Source organism: Psittacula echo (assembly GCF_963264785.1).
Source record: "Psittacula echo genome assembly, chromosome: 5".
NCBI classification, from domain to species: Eukaryota; Metazoa; Chordata; class Aves; order Psittaciformes; family Psittacidae; genus Psittacula; species Psittacula echo.
Genome location: NC_137739.1, coordinates 3,550,938 through 3,570,796, shown reverse-complemented (window position 1 = coordinate 3,570,796; position 19,859 = coordinate 3,550,938). Strand labels below are relative to the sequence as shown.

The following is a 19,859-nucleotide window of genomic DNA, read 5'->3' as shown; positions in this document are numbered from 1 at the left end:
GTCTACGGATCAGCCTATGGATGGGAATCAGGGAGTCCTGGTTGGTGCGATATTGGCACCGGTGCACTGTTGTGGTCACGATTGGCACTTGTTGTTCTTTGACCTTCAGCAACCCCACAACAGAAGGATCCTCTGAGAGACCAGGCAAGGTGGACAGCTGCTCAATTTCCTCTGTCTCCAAAGCAGCAATATCAAAAGCCCATCGGTACCTTTTTGGGTCTTTGAAGTACCCTCTCCTGAGGTAGTCTATGCCAAGAATGCATGGAGCCTCTGGACCAGTCACAATGGGGTGCTTTTGGCACTTCCTCCCAGTCAGGCTGATTTCAGCCTCCGGTACAGCCAACTGTTGGGGTCCTCCTGTCACTCCAGAAGTATAAATGGGTTCTGCCCCTTGACAGCTTGATGGCATCAGGCATGGATGTGAAGAATTGTTCCCTTAAGGTGATTGATTCTGGAGGATGAACAGTTTTGAACTACTCCTCTTAATTCTGTCTGCATTGAATCTGGTAATAGAGCAAATTCACCTGAACGTCTTTCTTGCTGTCTGTTCAGTGGGTCAGAGTCTTCCAAAGGCGAATGACCAGAATGATTTGTAGTTACCTTTTAGGACCTGCACAAAGACTTCTCACAGTGCTTAGGAGACAGGCTGGAAGCTGCATGTGGAAAGTGAGACAAAAGTCTGCTGAGCCCCCTCTCAGGAGGACAAAGTAAAAGCAAATCACTGTAAGTCCATGGAGCTACACAGGCCTGCATGTCCTGTTAGAGCCAAGTGCTCAGCCTGCAAAGGTCTGTGTTTATAAAGGCTGGTGGGGACATGGCACACATTTAGAGAGGTGTCAGCATGGGCTGGCTTCTGTGCACCTCCCTTTTGGAAGCTCAGTTCTGAGCCTCAGTAGCTCACAGAGGTGTTTGCACGTAACTTGTTCTGTTCACGTAGTCTGGTAACTTAACCGCGTTGCTGCCTCGAGGCTCTGGAGGGGATTCTCTGCCTCCTAAGCTTTACAAGGCTTTGTCTGAGAATGCAGAAGTGTCTTACAGAAAACCCCAGTGACTGAATTCACCACTTCCTCTGGACCCAGAGTTGCTTCATACACTGCTCATCTCGGCTCGGAGTGAGTGACAAGGGAGGATGGGAGATAAGCTCACAAAGCTGCTGCTGTTCTAGCCATGTCCATCACAGAGCTGGGGTGTTTTCAGGTGCAGTGTTGGTTGTGTGCAGAGGATTGACTGGTTTGCCTGTTCCTTCTGGTTCTCTGGTGTCTCCCACCTCCCTCCCCTGGCAGTCAAGCGTGGCTTTGCCGTTTCCTCTCCTTTCTAAACATAAAACAATGACTCTTTAACCTTGACTCACCTTGCAGCCCGGTGACCTGATGTGTACAGTGACTTGTGATGGGGTTGGCTTTATCAGCTAAACTCCATCAGTGCTGATGCAGTTGAGTGTCTTCTGGATCAAAGGGACTCTGCCAGCCTTGGTGGCTAGACAGAAGATGGCTTTGTCCATCTCTCTATGTACGAGAGATGTTTATATCTCACAGACAGGAGTGATTTTGGTTCAAAAGTCACTTCTGGAAAGCGTGGTGGTTTATTTCCAAGTAACATAAAAGGAGGGGGGGGGGAAATCATTTAAGTGAGAGAGTGGAGAAAATGCATCTCTAAATGTTTATGCCTTGTTCTTGATTCTGTGCGGAAGAGCAGGAGAAGGTAAAATGAGCCCATTTGCCCCCAGAAAACCAACGAATTGAGGTGTGATGGGACTGCTGCGTGAGAGAAACACATGTGCTGCAAGTCTGAGATTGAAACCAGGTTAAAACCACCCCAAATGCAGTGAAGAACAGTGGCTCTGGCTCTCCAGGCCATGGCTGTGCTCTGGGAGGACATTGTGCTGCCACCCCCTTGTCTCTAACAATGTCCTTTGTGTCCCATGTGGGTGAGAATTCACTGGTGTACTCAGCTAACCGCAGCACCGGGCTGCTTGGCACGTGCTTGTATGTGCTTGGGTTAGTGGTGCCTCTGAAAGCAATGCTCACACCACAGCTCGTGGTTGCAGTCTTAATTACAGGAGAGCTGCTGGCTGCTTGTGCTCGGCGTTAACGCTGACAGGCTGCTGGGAGGAAGGAATGGGGCTTGGAGCAAGCAGGGGTGCTCACAGGGGCTGCCTGAAAATCTCCCCAGCCTCTAAAGGGAAAGAAGCTGCTGCTTTTCATCCCTTCTGCCCCATCTCGAAAGAAAACCCAGCAAAAAGATGTTCTGGAGACCCCAGCGTCTGTGCAATGGGATAATGCTGCGGGGGATCCAAGTGTTACAAGACATGGATGCAGGAGGAGCTTTATGGAAAACAGAGGTAAAAGCAGGTGAAGGATTTAAGCCAAACCTGGAGTTGGATCTGGGAGAAGACCCAGCAGGGCTGAGCCTTCATCTCTACCACAGAGCTGGGTTATTCCCCCATGGGCTCTCAGGGGCAGCTCCTGTATCATCAGTGCCGGCTCAGATTGGAGCCGTGGGGGAATGCGGTGGCTCAGCAGGGAGCGCTGGGCTTGAGCCTCTCCTTTCCCTTGTAGGAACATAGCCTGGTTCCTGCTGCGGATGTTAAAGTGCTCACTGTTCATTCACACCCCTGCCTGGAAGGGAGCTGGTGTCAAGGGACGAGCGGATGGTCTCCTGTGCTGCATCCTCACATCCCACATGGATGCTGGTGTTGGTGCAGGAGGCGGTGGTGGGATACCCGGGAAGCCTGGAGCCTCCTGGTGACCTGAGGACCAAGGAGAGATGAGCTTCCTGCTCAGTGCCATCCCCATTGCCCTCATCTACAGCTGACCCCTCACAGGGGGATTGATCCTGCAGCTCAAGAGATACAAGGGTATTTTATCTATCAGGGCTCTGCCCTCCCTGTAGGAGCCCCCAGTGCGCTGCTGTCGTGCTTCTGCAATGCTAACCCGGTTAGAGAAGGGCTGAGTGCATCCTTCCACGTGTGACTCTGACTTGCAGCAGGGGGGTGAGATGCTGAATCCCATCTCCCAGCACTTCCAGCAGGAGCTGAGCTCCTAGGAGTTATCCTGTCTGGCTGGGAATGGGGTGAAATCAGTTGCTCTGAATCAGGAAGGAAACAGAGGGGTGCACCCATGGTGTGTGGGGTGAGCAGAGCCGTGACTGCACCCACGTTGGGTCCCAGTTGGGCTCAGTGGGATGCAGGAACCAGCAATTGCTGCCCAGGGCGGCCGGATCCAGGCACCGCAGGGTGCTTCCAAGCTGTGAATCCCAGCGATGCCAAAGGATGTCTCACCCTGGCTGGGCTCCTACTGCTCCCATCTCATCCATGCCCTGAAACACACCAGGGACCCGGTGCTGAGGGGCGGGGGGAACAACCCTCTCTTTGCCATAGGGATACAACAGGAATCCTTCCCCGGAGCGGCCGGGAACATCCCATCCCATCCCATCCACGTGCGGCGATGGGGAGAGGCCTGGCTGCGGCAGGCAGGGGCAGGGCGGCCGCCGAGCTTCGCGCTCCCCCAACGCCTACGTAAGGAAGTGGTTGCATTGCTCGGAGAGGAAAAGGGAAGTCGGGGCAGGCAACGGCTCCCGCCGCTCGCTCGGGGCTGCGTTCGTGTCCGCTGCCCAGGGTCCATGAACTGACCCTGCCCGCAAGGTAAGGAGCGGCTGCCGCTGTCAGTGGGGGCTGTGGGTCACCCCTCGTGGTGCTCGAAGGGAGATGGGGACCCTTTGGTGGGGTCAGGGGGGTGCAGGCAGCGCTTGGATGCTCTGGAGTTTTGCTGTCGGTTGTTTTGGGCTTTTTCTGCCCCGTTTTGTAGTGAGTTTGGGTTTTGTGCTCTCGCCCGAGGGGGTTGGAAAGGGTCCCCCATTGGGGTCCCGCAGGGTTGGTGCTGAGCCAGAGCTCTCTGTAATCTGTCCTGACCTCCTTGGGTATCAGCCACCTCCTGCTCTGCCCGGTGTGAGGAAGAGGAGGGTCAGAGCTGCCCTTCATCCGCCCTGGGACAGTGGTGTCCCCCCCAGGGCCAGGCTGGCTCCTGGGGTACCCCCTCACCACCACTGATGGGTGTTGGGGTCCCCATCCCAGCTGCCAGGAGCAGGGGGGCTGCCGGGGGTCACTGCTGGGGTCTTGGGGGTGCAGGGGGACGGGGCCATTGCAGTGACCAGGGAGCAGCTTCATGGGGTCCTTCTGGGCCCCTCGCTGTGTCCCTGCACTGATGGGTACGAACCAGGCTCCGCAGACCCCACAAGGCAGCTCCTTGGTGCACGGCTTCCTCCCGGGACTGGGAGGAGCCCCCGGGGCTGGCTCCGGCCAAGGGCTTGGTGTTATCTCCTCCAAGGATGTTTCCGAGCTGCTCGGGGCGATAACGGAGCCGCATCGGGTCCCCAGCCTGCCCTGGCTGCCCTAGGAACCCCCTTTTCCCTCCCTCTATGTCCAGTGAGAGATGGCCCCGGCCCCTCTGATGCTCTTCCCTGCTGGGGAAGGGGGTGCTGAGCTCCCCATGGAGTGTGAGCAGTGAACATAGCCCGGCTGCTGGGGAAGTGAAACACAAACCGCTGCAGGGAGAAGCTGGAGCTCGAAGGGCCCTTGGGCTGTGACAGCAGGGCTGGGGAAGGCTTCTGCTCCTTGGCGTGATGGTGGCAACGTCCCTTTGGGAGCTGGCATTGAATGGGGCAGCAGAAAGCATCCCAGGGAGGAAGCTCCGAGCATCCAAAAGGGAAGCATCGCTTTTGCCTTAGCACACATTGAAGGTGGAAAGGGCTGCGGATGGAGTCCTGCCTCCATCCCTCCTCCCCGGGAGCCGTTTCAGCCAGGTCCCATTTCAGATGCTTTCCTGCTCCTGGTCTCTTCCAATGCCAGCAGCAGCAGCCCTGCTCGCTGAGGGTTCGATTCAGCACTTGTGGTGCTGCTCATGGTGGCAGCAGCTTTGTGCCCTCCTGATGCAAAGGGTACCAAAGGCATCTCCTTGCTCAGCCACCAGCCCTTGTCTGGGATGGGAGTTTCAGTGGCTTGGCCCCGGGGTGTTGAGGGCAGGGTTGTGCTGTGCATCCATGCTGGGATTCCTCCATGTGCTGTGATGGAGCCGGGCTGAGAGAGCTGGGCTGGTTCCTGAAGGGGAGACCTGAGATCAGCTCCAGTGCCTAAAGGGGCTGCAGGAAACCTGGAGAGGGGCTTTGGACAAGGGCCTGTAGGGACAGGCCAAGGGGAATGGCTTTAACCTGCCAGAGGGGAGACTGAGATGAGCCCTTAGGCAGAAGCTCTTCCCTGTGAGGGTGCTGAGGCGGTGGCACAGGGTGCCCAGAGAAGCTGTGGCTGCCCCATCCCTGGCAGTGTTCAAGGCCAGGTTGGAGCAACCTGCTCTAGTGGAAGGGGTCCCTGCTTGGAGCTGGATGAGCTTTAAGGTCCCTTCCAACCCAATTCAGGCTGGGGTTCTGTGGAGCTCCATGGATTTTGTTTCCAGCGGGATTCCTTAGGAGGGGACGTTTCCCTTCCCCTGCGCTGCTTCAGCTGCCAAGGAAAACGGGCAGCGCTCAGGGAGCTCCCAAAATAGCCGAGAGGTGAATTGTGAGTAATTCCCCATCCCTGGCACACCCTGGCGAGGTGTTTGCATCCCTGCATCCGCATGGCCAAGGGGCTGCGCTGCCGCTCCGAGCCCTTCCCGGCCCCGTGGCACCCGGACGGGGTTTGTGGGAAGCTGCTCAGTGCTGTGACACTGATGGTGGGTGCAGCAGGAGAGATGGGAGCTCAGCCAGGGGAAGGGATTAGTCACCGCCTCAGTGGGGCTGAGCACAAGTCGGATGGGATGGGATGGGATGGGATGGGATGGGATGGGAAACCCCTTCCCCGGCAGAAGGGGGATGCGGTGGACTGCAGCGAGGGGCTGATCCCAGTGGGAGGGAATGGGGGATGCTCACTGAGAGCCGGGGGTACCCCTTGGGGCTTGTCCCCATGGCCAGAGCATCATCTCCTGATGGCCACGGGGGTCTCTCCCCATCCCCAGCCCGTGAGCCATGGCCTACCACAGCTTCCTGCTGGAGCCCATCAGCTGCCATGCCTGGAACAAGGACCGGACCCGTAAGTACAATGATCGGGGGACCCCATTCCAGAATCCCCAGGGATGGCCCAAAGCGCCGGCTGTCCCTGCTGAGCGTCCCTGCAGTGGGTTGTGGCTGGGTTCGGGAAGCAGGTCCTGCCGTGGATGGAAGTAGGGCTGGGATGGGATGGGAAATGTTCCCCTGCATCCCCCTGGTCCTGCTGCTGGAGCTGAGCCCGGCACGGGAGGTGCCAGCAGCGCGTCCGGCCCCGAGGCAGCGCGGCGCTGGGAGGGACGGATGGGGAGCATGGAGAGGGGAGGGAAGCGGAGCGGAGCCGGGTGATTCACAGCCGATGGCATTTCCCGGCTGCAAGCAGGGATGTGCGAGAGAACAAAAAGGGCTTTATCCACTGAGCCGGGCAGGAGGGGCTGGATCGGGGCTGAGCACCCACAGCCACCCCATTTCATCCCATCTCACCCCATCCCACCAGCCCCATGGGACCTTTCTCCCTTCCCTATAGGGTCAGATCCAAGGCAAGGCTTTGGGGCTTGGTGGGACCCCACGGTGCAGATGGGGAGCCTGGAGCACAGGAAGGGGCAGGTTGATGCTGCCTGGCCCCATGCTCCCCCTGGCAGAGCCCATGACCCAGGGGAGGGCTTTGCCCCACTGCTCTTGCCCCACAGAGATCGCGCTGTGCCCCAACAACCACGAGGTCCACATCTACCGCAAGGACGGGGCCAAGTGGAGCAAAGTCCATGAGCTGAAGGAGCACAATGGACAAGTGACGGGTGAGTCCTGGGTAATGGAGGGGATGGGGATAGGGATGGACACGGGTCAGCTTGTGGATGGGGCTGTGGAGTGGGTAACGGAGAGGGAGCCGGTTGTGTCTGCCTCTGCTGGTCCTGATCTAGCGTGCCGGAGAGGTGGGATGGGTGGAACTGGAGAGATGGGGAGGGATGGGGTAGGGTTGGATGGATGGATGAGAAGAGATATGGATAGATGTAAGAGATGGGGTGAGGTGGTTTGGGATGGAAAGGGGTAGGAGGGATGGGATGGGAAGTGTTGAGGTGAGATGCAATGGATGGGAGTGATGGGGTGGGATGTGCTGATGGTGGGAGGGGTGGAAGTGCTGATGGTGGGATGCAACGATGGGGAGTGCTGATGGTGGGATGCAGTGATGGGGTGGGAGGGGTTGCATGGAATGCTTTGGGGTGAGAAGGATGCGAAGGTCTGAGGCAGATGCTTTGGGGTTGATGTAGGAACAGCGCAAAGAGGGACTTTGGAGCAGAGCCCACCCAGAGCAATGGGCTCCAGCCCCGAGTGTCCCCATCCCCACCGCTCCTTGGGTCACCATCACCCCCCCCTCTGCCTTCCAGGCATCGACTGGGCCCCCGAGAGCAACCGGCTGGTGACGTGCGGGACCGACCGCAACGCCTACGTGTGGACCCTGAAGGGCAACGCGTGGAAGCCCACCCTGGTGATCCTGCGCATCAACCGCGCCGCGCGCTGCGTCAAGTGGTCCCCCAAGGAGAACAAGTTCGCGGTGGGCAGCGGCTCCCGCCTCATCTCCATCTGCTACTTCGAGCAGGAGAACGACTGGTGGGGATCTGCCCTGGGAAGTGGGTCTGACCTGCGAGGGAGGGAGGGAGGGAGGGAGAGATAGGAGGAGAGATGGATGGAGGCATGGATGGATGGAGGGATGGATTGAGAAATAGAAGGAGACATGGATGGATGGAGGGATGGATGGGTGGAGAGATGGATGGGTGGATGGAAAGATAGGAGAGAAGGATGGAGGGAGGGAGGGAGGGATGGAGAGGTAGAAGGAGAAACAGATGGAGAGATGGATGGAGGATGGATGAATGGATTGAGAAATAGGAGACACGTATGGATGGAGAGATGGATGGATGGAGGCATGGATGGAGAGATGAACGGATGGAGGCATGGATGGATGGATGGAGAGATAGGAGAAATGGATGGAGGGATGGATTGAGAAGTAGGAGACATGGATGGATAGAGGCATGGACGGAGAGATGGATGGATGGAGAAAGAAGAAGTGATGAATGGACAGATGGATGGATGGAGAAATAGGAGGGAGGGATGGATGGATTGGGAGTTAGGAAACTGGAGGAGGAGGAGGAGATAGGAGGGACAGAGAGGAGCTGCAGGAGGAGACAGATGGGGACATGGAGGCAGGAACACCCCATGCCCAAGCTGCTCCTGCAGGTTGGTGGCCCAGGGCACCTCCTGGTGCGCTTGGAGCCGTGATCACCCTCATCCAGCTCCCCCCGAAGCCCGGGGAGGGGGCTCCAGCACTGCTGATGCTCCTCTATTGCCGCCACCCCCCTCCCCACAGGTGGGTTTGCAAGCACATCAAGAAGCCCATCCGCTCCACGGTGCTCAGCCTCGACTGGCACCCCAACAACGTGCTCCTGGCCGCCGGCTCCTGCGACTTCAAGTGCCGGTGAGGAGCAGGGGGATGGATGAGCAGGGGATGCCCGAGGATGGGTTGAGGTCCCACCGGAGCACAGCACAGAGCTGTGTGGGGCAGCCCAGCCCTATGGGGCAGGCTTCACCCTGCTGGGCACAAGGGAGACACGGGGAGGGCTGAAGATGCCCTGGGGACCACCCCAGCACCTATGGGTTCTGCCTGAGGCAAAGGGGGCAGCGATGGAGGCTCTTTCCCCCCCTTCCCAGGATCTTCTCCGCCTACATCAAGGAGGTGGAGGAGCGGCCCAGCCCCACGCCCTGGGGCTCCAAGATGCCCTTTGGGGAGCTGATGTTCGAGTCGAGCAGCAGCTGCGGGTGGGTGCACAGCATCTGCTTCTCGGCCAGCGGCGCCCGCGTGGCCTGGGTGAGCCACGACAGCACCCTCTGCCTCGCCGATGCCAGCAAGAGGATGGCGTGAGTGGGGCTGGGGATGGCTCGGAGGGGATGGAGGCATCGGGGATGGGTTGGGTCGGGCAGACGTGGATGGAGGATGCTCTCCTTGTGGTTCCCACCTGGGTGCTGAGTGATGCTCACGCGTGGCCTTGCAGCGTCACCTCCCTGTGCACCGAGACCCTGCCCCTCCTCGCCGTCACCTTCATCACTGAGAACAGCCTGGTGGCCGCGGTGAGTCCGGGCTGGGCCACGGGGTGGGTGCTGTGTTAGGATGGTGCTGAGCCTGGTTCTGCAGGGCCACGACTGCTGCCCGATGCTGTTCACCTACGAGGAGAGCCAGGGAGTGCTGACCTTCGGGGGGAAGCTGGATGTGCCCAAGCAGAGCTCCCAGCGCGGCCTCACCGCCCGTGAGCGCTTCCAGAACCTGGATAAGAAAGCGAGCTCGGACACGGCCAATGCCACGCTGGACACCCTGCACAAGAACAGCATCAGGTGGGTACATGGTGGGTGATTGGGTCACCTCGGGGGTGCTGGCTTCCCCCAGCATCCCCTGGCTGTGGTGCTGTCTGGCCTGGGAGCTGGGATAGCCCTGGAGCATCCCTGGGTATCCTTGAGCATCCCTGCACATGGGTGGGAAAGATGGAGGGGTGCATCTGCGGGAGTTGGGGCAGCCCTGGACCATCCCTGGGTATCCTTGAGCATCCCTCAGTATCCCTGAGTATCCCTGTATATGGCTGGGGAAGATGGAGGGGTCCAGCCCTAGGAGCTCTGGAGCACTCCTAGAGCATCCCTGGGTATCCTTCAGCATCCCTTGTTATCCCTGAGCATCCCTGCACATGGGTGGAGGAGACGGAGGGGTCCAGCCCAGTGGGCTATGACAGCTCTAGAGCATCCTTGGGATCTTCTCTGAAGCATCCCTGGTTATCCCTGGAGTGTCTTACACATGGATGGGGGAGATGAAGGGGTCCAGCCCCAATCCCACCCATGAGGGCTCGGCAGGACGTGGGGCTGACCCCCCCCCACCTCTCTGTGCCCCACAGCCAGATCTCGGTGCTGGCGGGCGGGAAGGCCAACTGCTCCCAGTTCTGCACCACAGGGATGGACGGCGGCATGAGCATCTGGGATGTCAAGGTGAGCTGTCCCCATGGTGCCACAGCCCCCCCAGAACAGGAGCATCCAGTGTGGAACCCCCCTTAACCACAGCTCTAACTGCAGCCCTCACCTGCTCTGTGCAGTGGCGGTGGGGCCCATTGTACCCATGGTGCCCATATGGGGATCCCGTGGTCCTGGGTGGGATCTGCTTTAACCTAGTGCTGGATGGGGGGCATCCCTGGGTGGTGGTTTCAGAGCTCACCATCAGGGGTGGGTTGATGCCAGCCTTGCATAGGCATCCAGCACGAGCTCCTGGCTTCAGCTTTGCCCGCATGACTTCAAAATGAGGCAAAATGAGCCGAATTTGGGACCCCGGGAACCAGCTTCCCCCCCTTTCAGCTCCCCAACCACCTCCAGTCACCCTGGAAAGCACCAAGCTGATGGCAAACAACCTCCAATTCCATTTCAGAGCCTGGAGTCGGCACTGAAGGATCTCAAGATCAAATGAAGGAGCCCTTCGGGAAGGGTGTCCCTGCTGCCAGCCTTGCCTTGCCCTGCTCTGCTGCTCTGCTCTGTGCCGCACGGTGCCACCAGCCAGCCCCGGTGGCTGCTCTGCAAGAAAACAACTCCTGTTTTTGTTACCATCCTCCCTGATGCTGGTCATACATCGCTTAGAGAGCACAATAAAGGAAGGAATTCCCTATATAATCATGGAATGGTTTGGGTTGGAAGGGACCTGAAAGCTCATTCCAAGCCCTGCCACGGGCAGGGACACCTTCCACTAGAGCAGCTTGCTCCAAGCCCCATCCAACCTGGCCTTGAACACTGCCAGGGATGGAGCAGCCACAGCTTCTCTGGGCACCCTGTCCCAGCGCCTCATTCATCAGCTGTGCAATCCCACATGCTGGGAGCCAGCTTGGAAACCCTGGGCTGCCAAAGCAATCCTGCCCCTTTCCAGCCTGCTAGTGCAGGCTGCCAGGCAGCTTTGGTCAGAGCCCCTTCCTTACCTCTAACTCAGGGTAGGAGCAGTTCCACCTCACAGCCCAATGGGGAGGACAAAGCTGCTGAGGAGCCTTGGAAGAGGCTGTAAGGAAGTGGATAAATCTGTGTTTTGGGGTTTGATTGCATGTGGTAATCAATGGGCAGGGTTCCACAGAGGGTATGTAATCACGTTGAAGTGGTTGGTGAGGGCTTTGGCAAAGGCAGAGGAACAACCAGTCCCTGTGCAGGCATGTGGGGCAGGCAGGATGCCCAACCACTCCTCCAGCATCACCGTGCCTTAAACCAAGTGTCTCTGCAAGGGAAAGCCTACACTGGTCACCACAAGCGAAAGGAAGCAGCGCAATGTGTGATCCCAGGTTACTCCTCCTGGGATCAGCTCGGTTAAACCCAAAGCCTGCTCCTGGTGATGCCCCTTGAAGCAGCCCAGCTCTGACCTCGACCATATCCTGAATGGCAGTCTCTGGCACAGGCTGAGATGGGGCTCCTGGGGCAGAGCAGGTCAGAGCATCCCTTGCTCCAGCAGACAGGACATCTGACAGGAGTAACAGCTCCAGGACTGGCCTCCTGACACAGTGACCAGGTTGGCCAGCAGCCCGAGGGAATGGTTTTTTCTGGTGCAAGACGCCCACCAGAGACAGCAGGAAAAGCTTTTTGCCTCCAGGCTGCATCTGCTGGTGTTGCTCCTGAACCTCGAGCCCAATTCCACACCACAACCAGCACCACAACAGCAAAGAGCAGAGGCAAGAAGTCACTTCATCACCACGCTGGTGCTGCACCTCAGGTCCACTCACAAACACACACACACACACACAAGTTGAGGACGGAGCCCTTCTGATAACTTACACTTTAATCAGCCAAATATACAAGTTTGGTTGGTGTTGGGTTTTCAGCTTTATCAAGTGTTTTGTTCCATCTGATACAATTGATGTTGGGTTTTTTTCCTTTAAACAAAGGATGACATGGTTAAAAACTGGCACTATCCCTAAGAAGGAGAAGGAAATAGAAGTAAAAATGAAGAGGAGGGAAAAGGGGAGACTGGCTGCAAGAAAAGAGGGATGAAACCGGGAAGGAACGGCACTCCAGATGTCCATGAAGTCAGGTTCCCAGCTCATACTGCAACACCCTGCAGCAAAATTGGGTGGGCTATTTGCCCCCAAAACAGATTCTTCAGATACATTATCCTTTGGGCTTTCACTAGCAAGTCAAAGTTTCCCACCCCATGTCCCCCCCTACAATGACCCCACAATCTAGTCTCTTGCAATCTAATAGTTGAAGCATCGCCCTCCCACCCTGACCCCCACCCCAATGAGTTTTTAACCCTAAAACCAGCAAAAAACATTCAGGTTTCCAAACTGTTACAGAGAATTGCTGCTCAGCACAGCTCTGCACCAGAGACAGCAGCTGCCCCTAACCCCAAATGGAAATCTGTGCCAGGATGAGGACAAACACATCGTCAGTGTCTCTTGGAGGTGAAGGTGACTTCGATGCCGCAGCAGACCCTATGTGGTATATGCAACACAACAGAGGTCCTGGCAGGCACCAGGCACAGTTCCCTGGTGTTTCCTTCTCTTGCATGTCCTGTGCTTACTTGTTAAGGGATAGTGACTGCAGTCTTTTACCTGCCATGGCCGCTTCGTCTTTTGCTGGGGGAGGAAAACAAAGCAGGTAATGAAGATCCAGCCTTCCCCACCAACCCCTGGCACATCCCTCCAGGGTTAAGAGCAGGAGCTCCCCTTGTGTGTTCCCTTCTGTTCTTGGCCTCTCTCCAGGCATCCGTCAATTACCCTGGTGCTGATGCACGAATATCCCTGTGGAATCCACTGAGAAGATGTGCTCCTCAGCCCTCTGGTTCTCAGAAGAGGAAGTCCAGGCAGGGAGGAATGCTGTGACTTCCCTGGGCAGTTTGGATCCCCAGTGTGCAAAGAACCCACTAAACCCCCAAACTGAAGCAAGCATTGCCTGGGGAGCTGAGGACAACATGGATATCAAGGGCAATTCCCTTCTCTCTTTCCCTGCTCCTTGATCAGACGTCCTAGAGCTTTGTAGGAGTGAAACATCTGAAGCTGGTTTTGATGAGGGCAGTTGTGAAGACACAACTATCTCAGCGGATAAGGGATTACTATGTGTGACACGAGAGACCATGCAACCATCACAAAGAGAAATAAGAGGGTTATGATTAATCACTCTCTAACCTTTTCTTTCTTCTTCTTTCTTTCTGGCAGCTTCTTCCCTTTGCTTCCGAATGATGGCTAGTCGGGCGAGATCTGCCTTTGCTTGTTCTGTTTTACCAGCTAGGTGCATTTTCATGTATCTTTCTTTTGCCTTTTGTTTCTCTATTTCCTCCCTGTTTGGGTGAAACACATACAAGTCACCAGAGCATCCATGAGCAGGTATGTACAGGCAGAGTCGGGGAGGCTTTTGGACTGGGAAGGGTGGGGAGGATAGAGATCCTTCAGAGATCCTTCCACAGAGGCCTAACACCAGTTTTCAAGCACAGGTTTGAACAGGGATAAGGTGAGACATTATTTCTACCTACATTCAGGTAAATAAGGACACACAATGAGGTAAGGTGAATTAGCCCCAGAGTGCCCAGCACCACAACATGCTTTTCCCAGCTTTACCCTCAAAGGTGTACTTCTGCCAAAGCAATCTAGCCCAAAGAAGGAAGCTTAAATCTTCCACTCTCAAACTCTCCACTGCTAAATGAAACTAGGAGGTTGAATTCTGGTTCTCATCTGATTCATCTGCTCACACAAAAATATCACCACGATGCCTGGTGATCACTACCTGTCACTAGGGCACTTTCCATAGCAAGATTAAAGCAGAACCCACAGTGATAATGGAGTTAGTTATGTCTGATTTTTGGCCTAAAACCTCAGGACATGAATGGCCTAAAGCCACTTCACAGCAACAGACTCCCCTGGCCAAGTTGCCTGGCTCCAGGATGGTTACAGCGACTCCCAGAGACAGCCAACTTCCATAACGTTTGTAAGGAAAGACATTCTGAGTCCTGCTTGACAGTTCAGTGCCTGCTTTAGACACCAACACATGGAAAGGGCTTCCCTGAAACACCAACGCAGACATTCCCAACAGGGAAACTCCTGGAAGGATGATATTCCAGGAATGCCCTAGCTCCTGTTGGGATAGCAGGCGAGACTCACCGCTCTCGTCGTGAGAGTTCCTTAGGTCCATCCAGGTCCAGCTGAGTTACTTTTTTGGTTGTCTGAATTACACGATTGGGGTTCTCTATGTCTATCAACCCTTCCACTCCTTTGCGCTTTTGCTAAGGTTCAAGAACAAGAGGAAGGTTAAGAAGCTCTCTCATACCCAACCCTGTGTTGTAGCAGAGCTCAGCAAACGCAACGCAACACACCCCAAAAGCAAGATGTTTGTACTGCCAGACAGCAAAACCATTGATGAGCCAAGATTCCCACCATCAGGCATCTTCAGCCTTTCTGAAATCTTGGCATTTCACTTACAAAAGTACATTCTGAGGACAAAATGCTGTTAAGGAAGGGGTTTTGGCTTCTAAAAGTAGCTTTTCCATAACAAAATTTATTAGAGGTAGCTCTCAAAGAGAACTTGGAATCAGGAGAGTGCATTGCTCTTTGGCCCCAAGAATCTGCGTGGTGCAAATGCATTAAGTGCCCTGAGAATGACAGTACCTGATAATCCTCATCATCTTCATCACTGTCATCTGAATCTAAAGACTTCTTCTCCTTTTTGGGGTCCCCTGTTGCTCCTTCGCTTCCCTCTTCTTGCTCCTCCTCTTCCTACAGGGAACGAGAGGAAATACATGTCAATAAAGATCCCAAATCCAACAGTGATTCTTAAATGAGATCATGCTGGAAGGATAAGAGACAGCCTTAAGCACTGGTGTTCCTGATGTGGCCCTGTGACACCAAAGGTGCTGCTACAGAACACGAGCTCATTCTCAGAGTGTAAGTATCCATCTGCCCCAGCAGATCACCTCTAATCAACTCTGCTGCTCTCCCTGTGCAACAGGCCAGGAGAATGATTGTCAAAGACGGAACTGGCACTTTTCTTTCCCCAAATGAAAGATCTCCAGGAGACTTTTTGGCCCAGGTTTCCAGTGCACAACATCTCAGGGACTGGAAACTACACGGATGTAGCATAGAGCTGGGTCCCAGACTAGATCTAGGCAAAAGAACAGCACTAGAGAAGAGAAACAACCATCAACCAGAATATTATTATCCAAGAAATCACAGCCTATTCAGCACAGCTTATACCAGTCAGAAGTCTAGGAATTAGGTTAGAAGAACCAACATGGGTGGGAATAGTTCGCTTTAACCACTGCCAGATATCCGTCATCCCAGCAAGCGGATGGGCTATGGTCAGTACAGGAGGAATTTCGTTAGTTTTGGGGTTTTTTTTAAGCTTTCCCTAATAAAATAACATTACATGTAACAAAAAAAGAGAGAAATACTTCCCAAAGAGCAGTCCTCCGGTTTGTTGCGAAACCAGACAGCTATCTCAAGCAGGGTCCTGCTTCTTCTGTTCTATTTCCAGTGGGTATTTTTATCAAGAACTCGGAAGTAGAGAACACTTCCAGAGTCTGTGAATGACATTGCACTGGTAGGAGCTGGAATCATTCTGGAAGACCGGATCAGCCCCATACATGGTCTCAGAATTTGGAACGATGGCATGAAACCAAGAAGATGGAATCAAAAAACAAACCAAGAGGAATTGTACTTAGGAAGAAGAGATCCAACTCAAAGTTGGAATATGTGGCTAAGCAGCAAACCGCAGCACCATCTTCAGTTACAGCTGCTCAGAACATTAAAAGGAATCAACAATCTGGCTCATGACTGCTTGAAAGTCATCTTCTCAGAGGTATTCATCAGTATTTCCTATATGGGGTGTAATTATTCTGCTGTAGTCAGTGCTATGAGGCTTCAGCTGGAATACTGCTTTTGGGCTTAGGCAGCACTTTCAGCAAGTCACAGAAAATCAGCAGTGAGATAATTTGGGGATATAAGAGAGCAAGTGCTGCAAAATGTAGCCATGCCTTTTATAACATCAGTCAGGTAGTTGTGAAACGTGTTACAATCATATGTTAGGGCATAGAAACATGCTCAGAAAAAGACTCGGGCCAGAAACCTCTGTTATCTCTCTCTACAAGTCAGAGGCAAACAAGAAAACCATGTGTATAGGAAGAAGTCAAAGGAGTTTGATCTTTTAAGTCTAGAAGAGGGCAAATATAATAATTTCATTGATAAGATGTCAAGATGTGAGCCCTCATTCTCCATAACCAAGCTGCAGAGAATGGATATAAAAATGAGCTGACACTGGAGACCAGAATGATTCAATACAGGATGAAAAGATGCCCAGAGCTGCTGTATAATTACCTTTCCCATCTGTTACCCTTCCAACTGTGAGCTGGATGGTCTACCTGGCCTCACATCTGTGAAGAGCAAGCCTGGATGATACCTTCCAGTCTCCTCAGCCACAGCTATTGAGAATTCACATTGTGATCACTGACAGAATGCTCTGCAACTCTTGACTAAGCTGATTCCTCACACACTGCAAGCGAAACCAGGACTTGGGACCATGAGCACACAACGTTGGCAAACACATACCCTTGCCTTCTGCTTTTCTGCTTGGAGCTGGGCATCGATCTCTTCAGGACTGGTGTACTGTCTTGCTCGGCCTTTGTGGCCTCCTTTTCTACCTGTACAGAAAAGTAAAGCCAATAAATGGTTTAGCGATAAGCTTCCAGAAAGGTCTCCTCCTCCTGCAGCACTCTTTGTGGATTTTCAGTGCAGATGGGACAAACCAAACTAGCTCCTTTGACAGAATCTAAACAGCAACAAAAGCCAAGAGTTTTGGGTAAGTGGCACAGAGAATTGGGATTATTGGTCCATAGAAAGACACCCAGAGAATCAATTCCTTCAGTGGCTCAGTCCCATAGCCATTCCCTGCGTTTCCTGCAACCGAGGAATCACAGCATATTCCTGAAGCAGCATGGTTACAACTAACCCTCCAACCAGCTTCCCTCCTTAACCCCTCCCCTATAGTAAGGATGTGCCAAGAAAAAATAGGAAGCTAATTGGACAAAAGCTTTAGGAATTACAATGACAGCGGAAGAACTACTAGAAGGAGCCTCCATGCTTTACTGCTTTATAAGGAATAATCAAAACAAGCTCTAGGAACCAGGAAGAGGAGAGATGCAGCTTAGCTGGCTGGGCTGTGGGGCTAAGATCTGCACTCAGCTTCAGCAGTTCATTAATCCACAGAACTCTGAAGCCATTAATGCTTCCTGCAAGTGACAGCTCTGTTTGTGTTTCCTACTGGAAAGCAAGCAGACCAGAGTCAGTGTCTAGCCTTGAGCTGGGGAGCTCAAGGTACATCTGGTACACAAGGCTGGCACAAAGCTAACAGCTCAGGCAAGGAGCTCTCTGCTGCTGCAGGAGGCTTTGAAGGAGCAGGAAATCCTTGCTCTCACCCTCCCTGCTTCACCTGCTGAGGACAAGGCAGTGAGGATGGCTGAGGGGATCATTCCTTCTTTCTTAGGGAGAGATCTGCACTGTGCCATTGTCCTGCTGTCGGACTTGGTGGGACTGGGAACACCAGGAAGGCTCAGCCTCTGTGGGCTTTAGGAAGTCAGTGTTTCCTGACCAATCCTCTTGGCTCAATAGAGACAAACCTTCATGTGGTTTAGCTCAATAAAAGCTAAGCTTTGGAATAAATGATCTCAAAACCCCCACAGTGAAGCCTTAAGAGGCTCCAGAGATGTCTCCCTCAGGTGAAACGGGGAAGTGCAGAGACCAGATTTTATTCCCCAAACTCAGCAATGGAAACTCATGGGCACTCAAACCCTGCACTCAAACAGCTGCACCCAAAGGTGTGCGTTTTCCATGTGTGTGCTCCCAGCCATCCCACGTGGCAATACTGACACCCTCTGGGAATGGTGCAGCCCAGGACACACTACCTCAGTGCCCAGCAAATGACATCACTCTAAATGGAACAGGAGTATCTTGGACACACTATGCAGCACCAAGCAAACCCAAATAAACCAAACCAACATCATGCCAAAGGCTCGGCTGCTGCCGGGCAGCTTCTCATCCAGCTGGGCTTGGGATTTCACAGAGCTGAAGGACACAAAAGCCTTAATACTGCAAATACACAGTAGCAATAAGAAGGGGAAGCAACTAAAGAGTAATTAGCTTGCATTAAATGCCTAAAAAGAAGCAAATGGAAGAGTGAATCAATCTCATTTACATTTGAGCACACAGAGAAGTAAGACCGAGCTGTGGCAGCCACGGCGAGCTCAGCTCAGTGCAGATGGAGCTCGGCTCTTCCCAAGGGGCCAAACCACCCCTTGGACAAGCAGAGTGGTCCTACCTCTGCCACTGACCTGTTGCATTGTGCTGCACAATGCACTTGTGCTCTGTGCCTCGGTTTCCCCATCTGTAAAAGAGGGGCGATGATTCTGATGCTCTTTTACACCAGAACCACCTGCAGGAAAGCCCACGGGTGCCTAAGGCTGGGTTGCTTCTAAATACATTTGTCTTCAGCTTTAAACAGCGTAATAAAGGAATTTAAATCAAAGAGAATGGGAGGATATTGATAGAACCACGTTTTTTTTACATCAAAGTATTAAAAATAACCCAAATCATCAAAAATAACCCTGTAATACAATGTAATAGTGGCTGGTTAATTCCCACCTCATTTTAAACAGTGAGGGCAAAAGTCCACTCTTCTGCTAACAACACAATAACTGCTACTGATTTAGGGAGGTAGGTGAGAAAATATCCCTCTTTTCCCAAGGACCAAAAGGTCTTAAACATATAAAACTGTACAATGAAATACAGAGAAGTAAATCCCAAATCATGGGGCATTTAAATACAGCACCCAGGGTTACAGACCACCACAGTTCTTTGCCTTCACAAAAAGCACGTGAATCCTTCAGCCCTATTTACTAACGTTGTGCACACGGACACAAACCAAATGCTTAAGGAAAACCTACCCAGGGAAGCAGATTTGGTACTAAACGCTTGGGAATGCTGATGAAATCAACTGGAGCAAACTCGAGCCATGAATGACGAGGGCTCATTTACGTGCTATGGCTGGGTTTTCACCGACGCTCACACAGGAGCCAATTATGCAGATGGTGCATGTGGAGAAGGTTCTGGGTGGATCCAGCTCCGCCGTGACAGCCCCACGCTACTTCTCCTTAACCACCAAGCCGGTGCTAGCCCCGCCATACCCCGGTGCGGAGCTGCCGGACCCACATGAAAGGAGCCACGTTTGGAGCCCCTGAACCCTAGAGCCAGAAACGGGGAGAACCCGAAATCCCTTCAGCGGGGTGGGGAACCCTTCTACAGCCCTTCAGGAGCGGGATGGGGGCGGAAACCGAGACCCCCATCCCCAGCCGGAGGAGACCGATAAGGGGAAAGGAACCCCCCCCCCCCCCCACCTCCTCAATACCGGGGATGGGGGGGGGGAGAACGAAGCCTCCCTCAGACCCGCCCCCCCCAGCCCCTCCACACCGCGGCCTCCCCCCTCCGCTCCCCGCGGGGTCCGAGCCCACCCCCTCCTCGGCCAGGCCCCCACCTCCTTTGGGCATCGCGGCGGCGATGGCGGCTGCGGCGGCTGCAGCGAGGCCCCCCCCTCACGGCCCCCAGCCGTGACCCGGCACCGGAACGCGCCCCACCTCCGCGCGCACAGTCACCGCCGCCCGCGAGGCCCCCGCCGCGGGGCTGCCCGCAACGCTGCCGTTCCCCGCGCCGCTTCGCCGCTTCCCGCACGCAGCGCAGAGCGGGGCCGCTTCGCCTCTCGGTGAGACGCGATCTCCGCGGTGGGCCGGCCGAGGTTGGGGCGCGTACGGTTGGGGAGGTTTC

General features: G+C 54.4%; 2 protein-coding genes across 3 annotated transcripts; one reads left to right on the top strand and one right to left on the bottom strand.

Moving 5' to 3' along the window:
- The first annotated feature begins 3,540 nt into the window (after positions 1-3,540).
- Positions 3,541-10,688, top strand: ARPC1B (actin related protein 2/3 complex subunit 1B). Of its 2 annotated transcripts, none has more exons than XM_080618888.1 (10): positions 3,541-3,643; positions 5,988-6,061; positions 6,705-6,809; positions 7,398-7,620; positions 8,375-8,482; positions 8,716-8,922; positions 9,057-9,132; positions 9,197-9,393; positions 9,942-10,032; positions 10,463-10,688. In XM_080618888.1, the coding sequence occupies exons 2-10, from the start codon at positions 5,998-6,000 to the stop codon at positions 10,499-10,501; spliced, it is 1,110 nt and encodes a 369-aa protein (XP_080475014.1). In that variant the 5' UTR covers positions 3,541-3,643; positions 5,988-5,997; the 3' UTR covers positions 10,502-10,688. The 2 variants fall into 2 exon arrangements, with proteins under 2 accessions (XP_080475014.1, XP_080475015.1); XM_080618889.1 differs by lacking the exon at positions 3,541-3,643 and adding an exon at positions 5,456-5,551.
- A 1,611-nt stretch (positions 10,689-12,299) lies between these two features.
- PDAP1 (PDGFA associated protein 1) lies at positions 12,300-19,803 on the bottom strand. The gene is made up of 6 exons (XM_080617841.1): positions 19,573-19,803; positions 16,596-16,687; positions 14,661-14,768; positions 14,157-14,278; positions 13,188-13,339; positions 12,300-12,638 (listed from the first exon to the last, which is right to left on the bottom strand). The coding sequence occupies exons 1-6, from the start codon at positions 19,583-19,585 to the stop codon at positions 12,580-12,582; spliced, it is 546 nt and encodes a 181-aa protein (XP_080473967.1). The 5' UTR covers positions 19,586-19,803; the 3' UTR covers positions 12,300-12,579.
- Positions 19,804-19,859: the final 56 nt, after the last annotated feature.

Coding starts and splice junctions, on each gene's coding strand:
- ARPC1B (XM_080618888.1), top strand. CDS start 5,998: ATGGCCTACCACAGCTTCCTGCTGGAGCCCATCAGCTGCCATGCCTGG. Junction 7,621..8,374: donor TTCGAGCAGGAGAACGACTG/GTGGGGATCTGC, acceptor CCCTCCCCACAG/GTGGGTTTGCAAGCACATCA. Junction 10,033..10,462: donor TGAGCATCTGGGATGTCAAG/GTGAGCTGTCCC, acceptor ATTCCATTTCAG/AGCCTGGAGTCGGCACTGAA.
- PDAP1 (XM_080617841.1), bottom strand. Junction 14,769..16,595: donor CAGAAAAGCAGAAGGCAAGG/GTATGTGTTTGC, acceptor CGTTCCCTGTAG/GAAGAGGAGGAGCAAGAAGA. Junction 13,340..14,156: donor GAACTCTCACGACGAGAGCG/GTGAGTCTCGCC, acceptor TCACCCAAACAG/GGAGGAAATAGAGAAACAAA.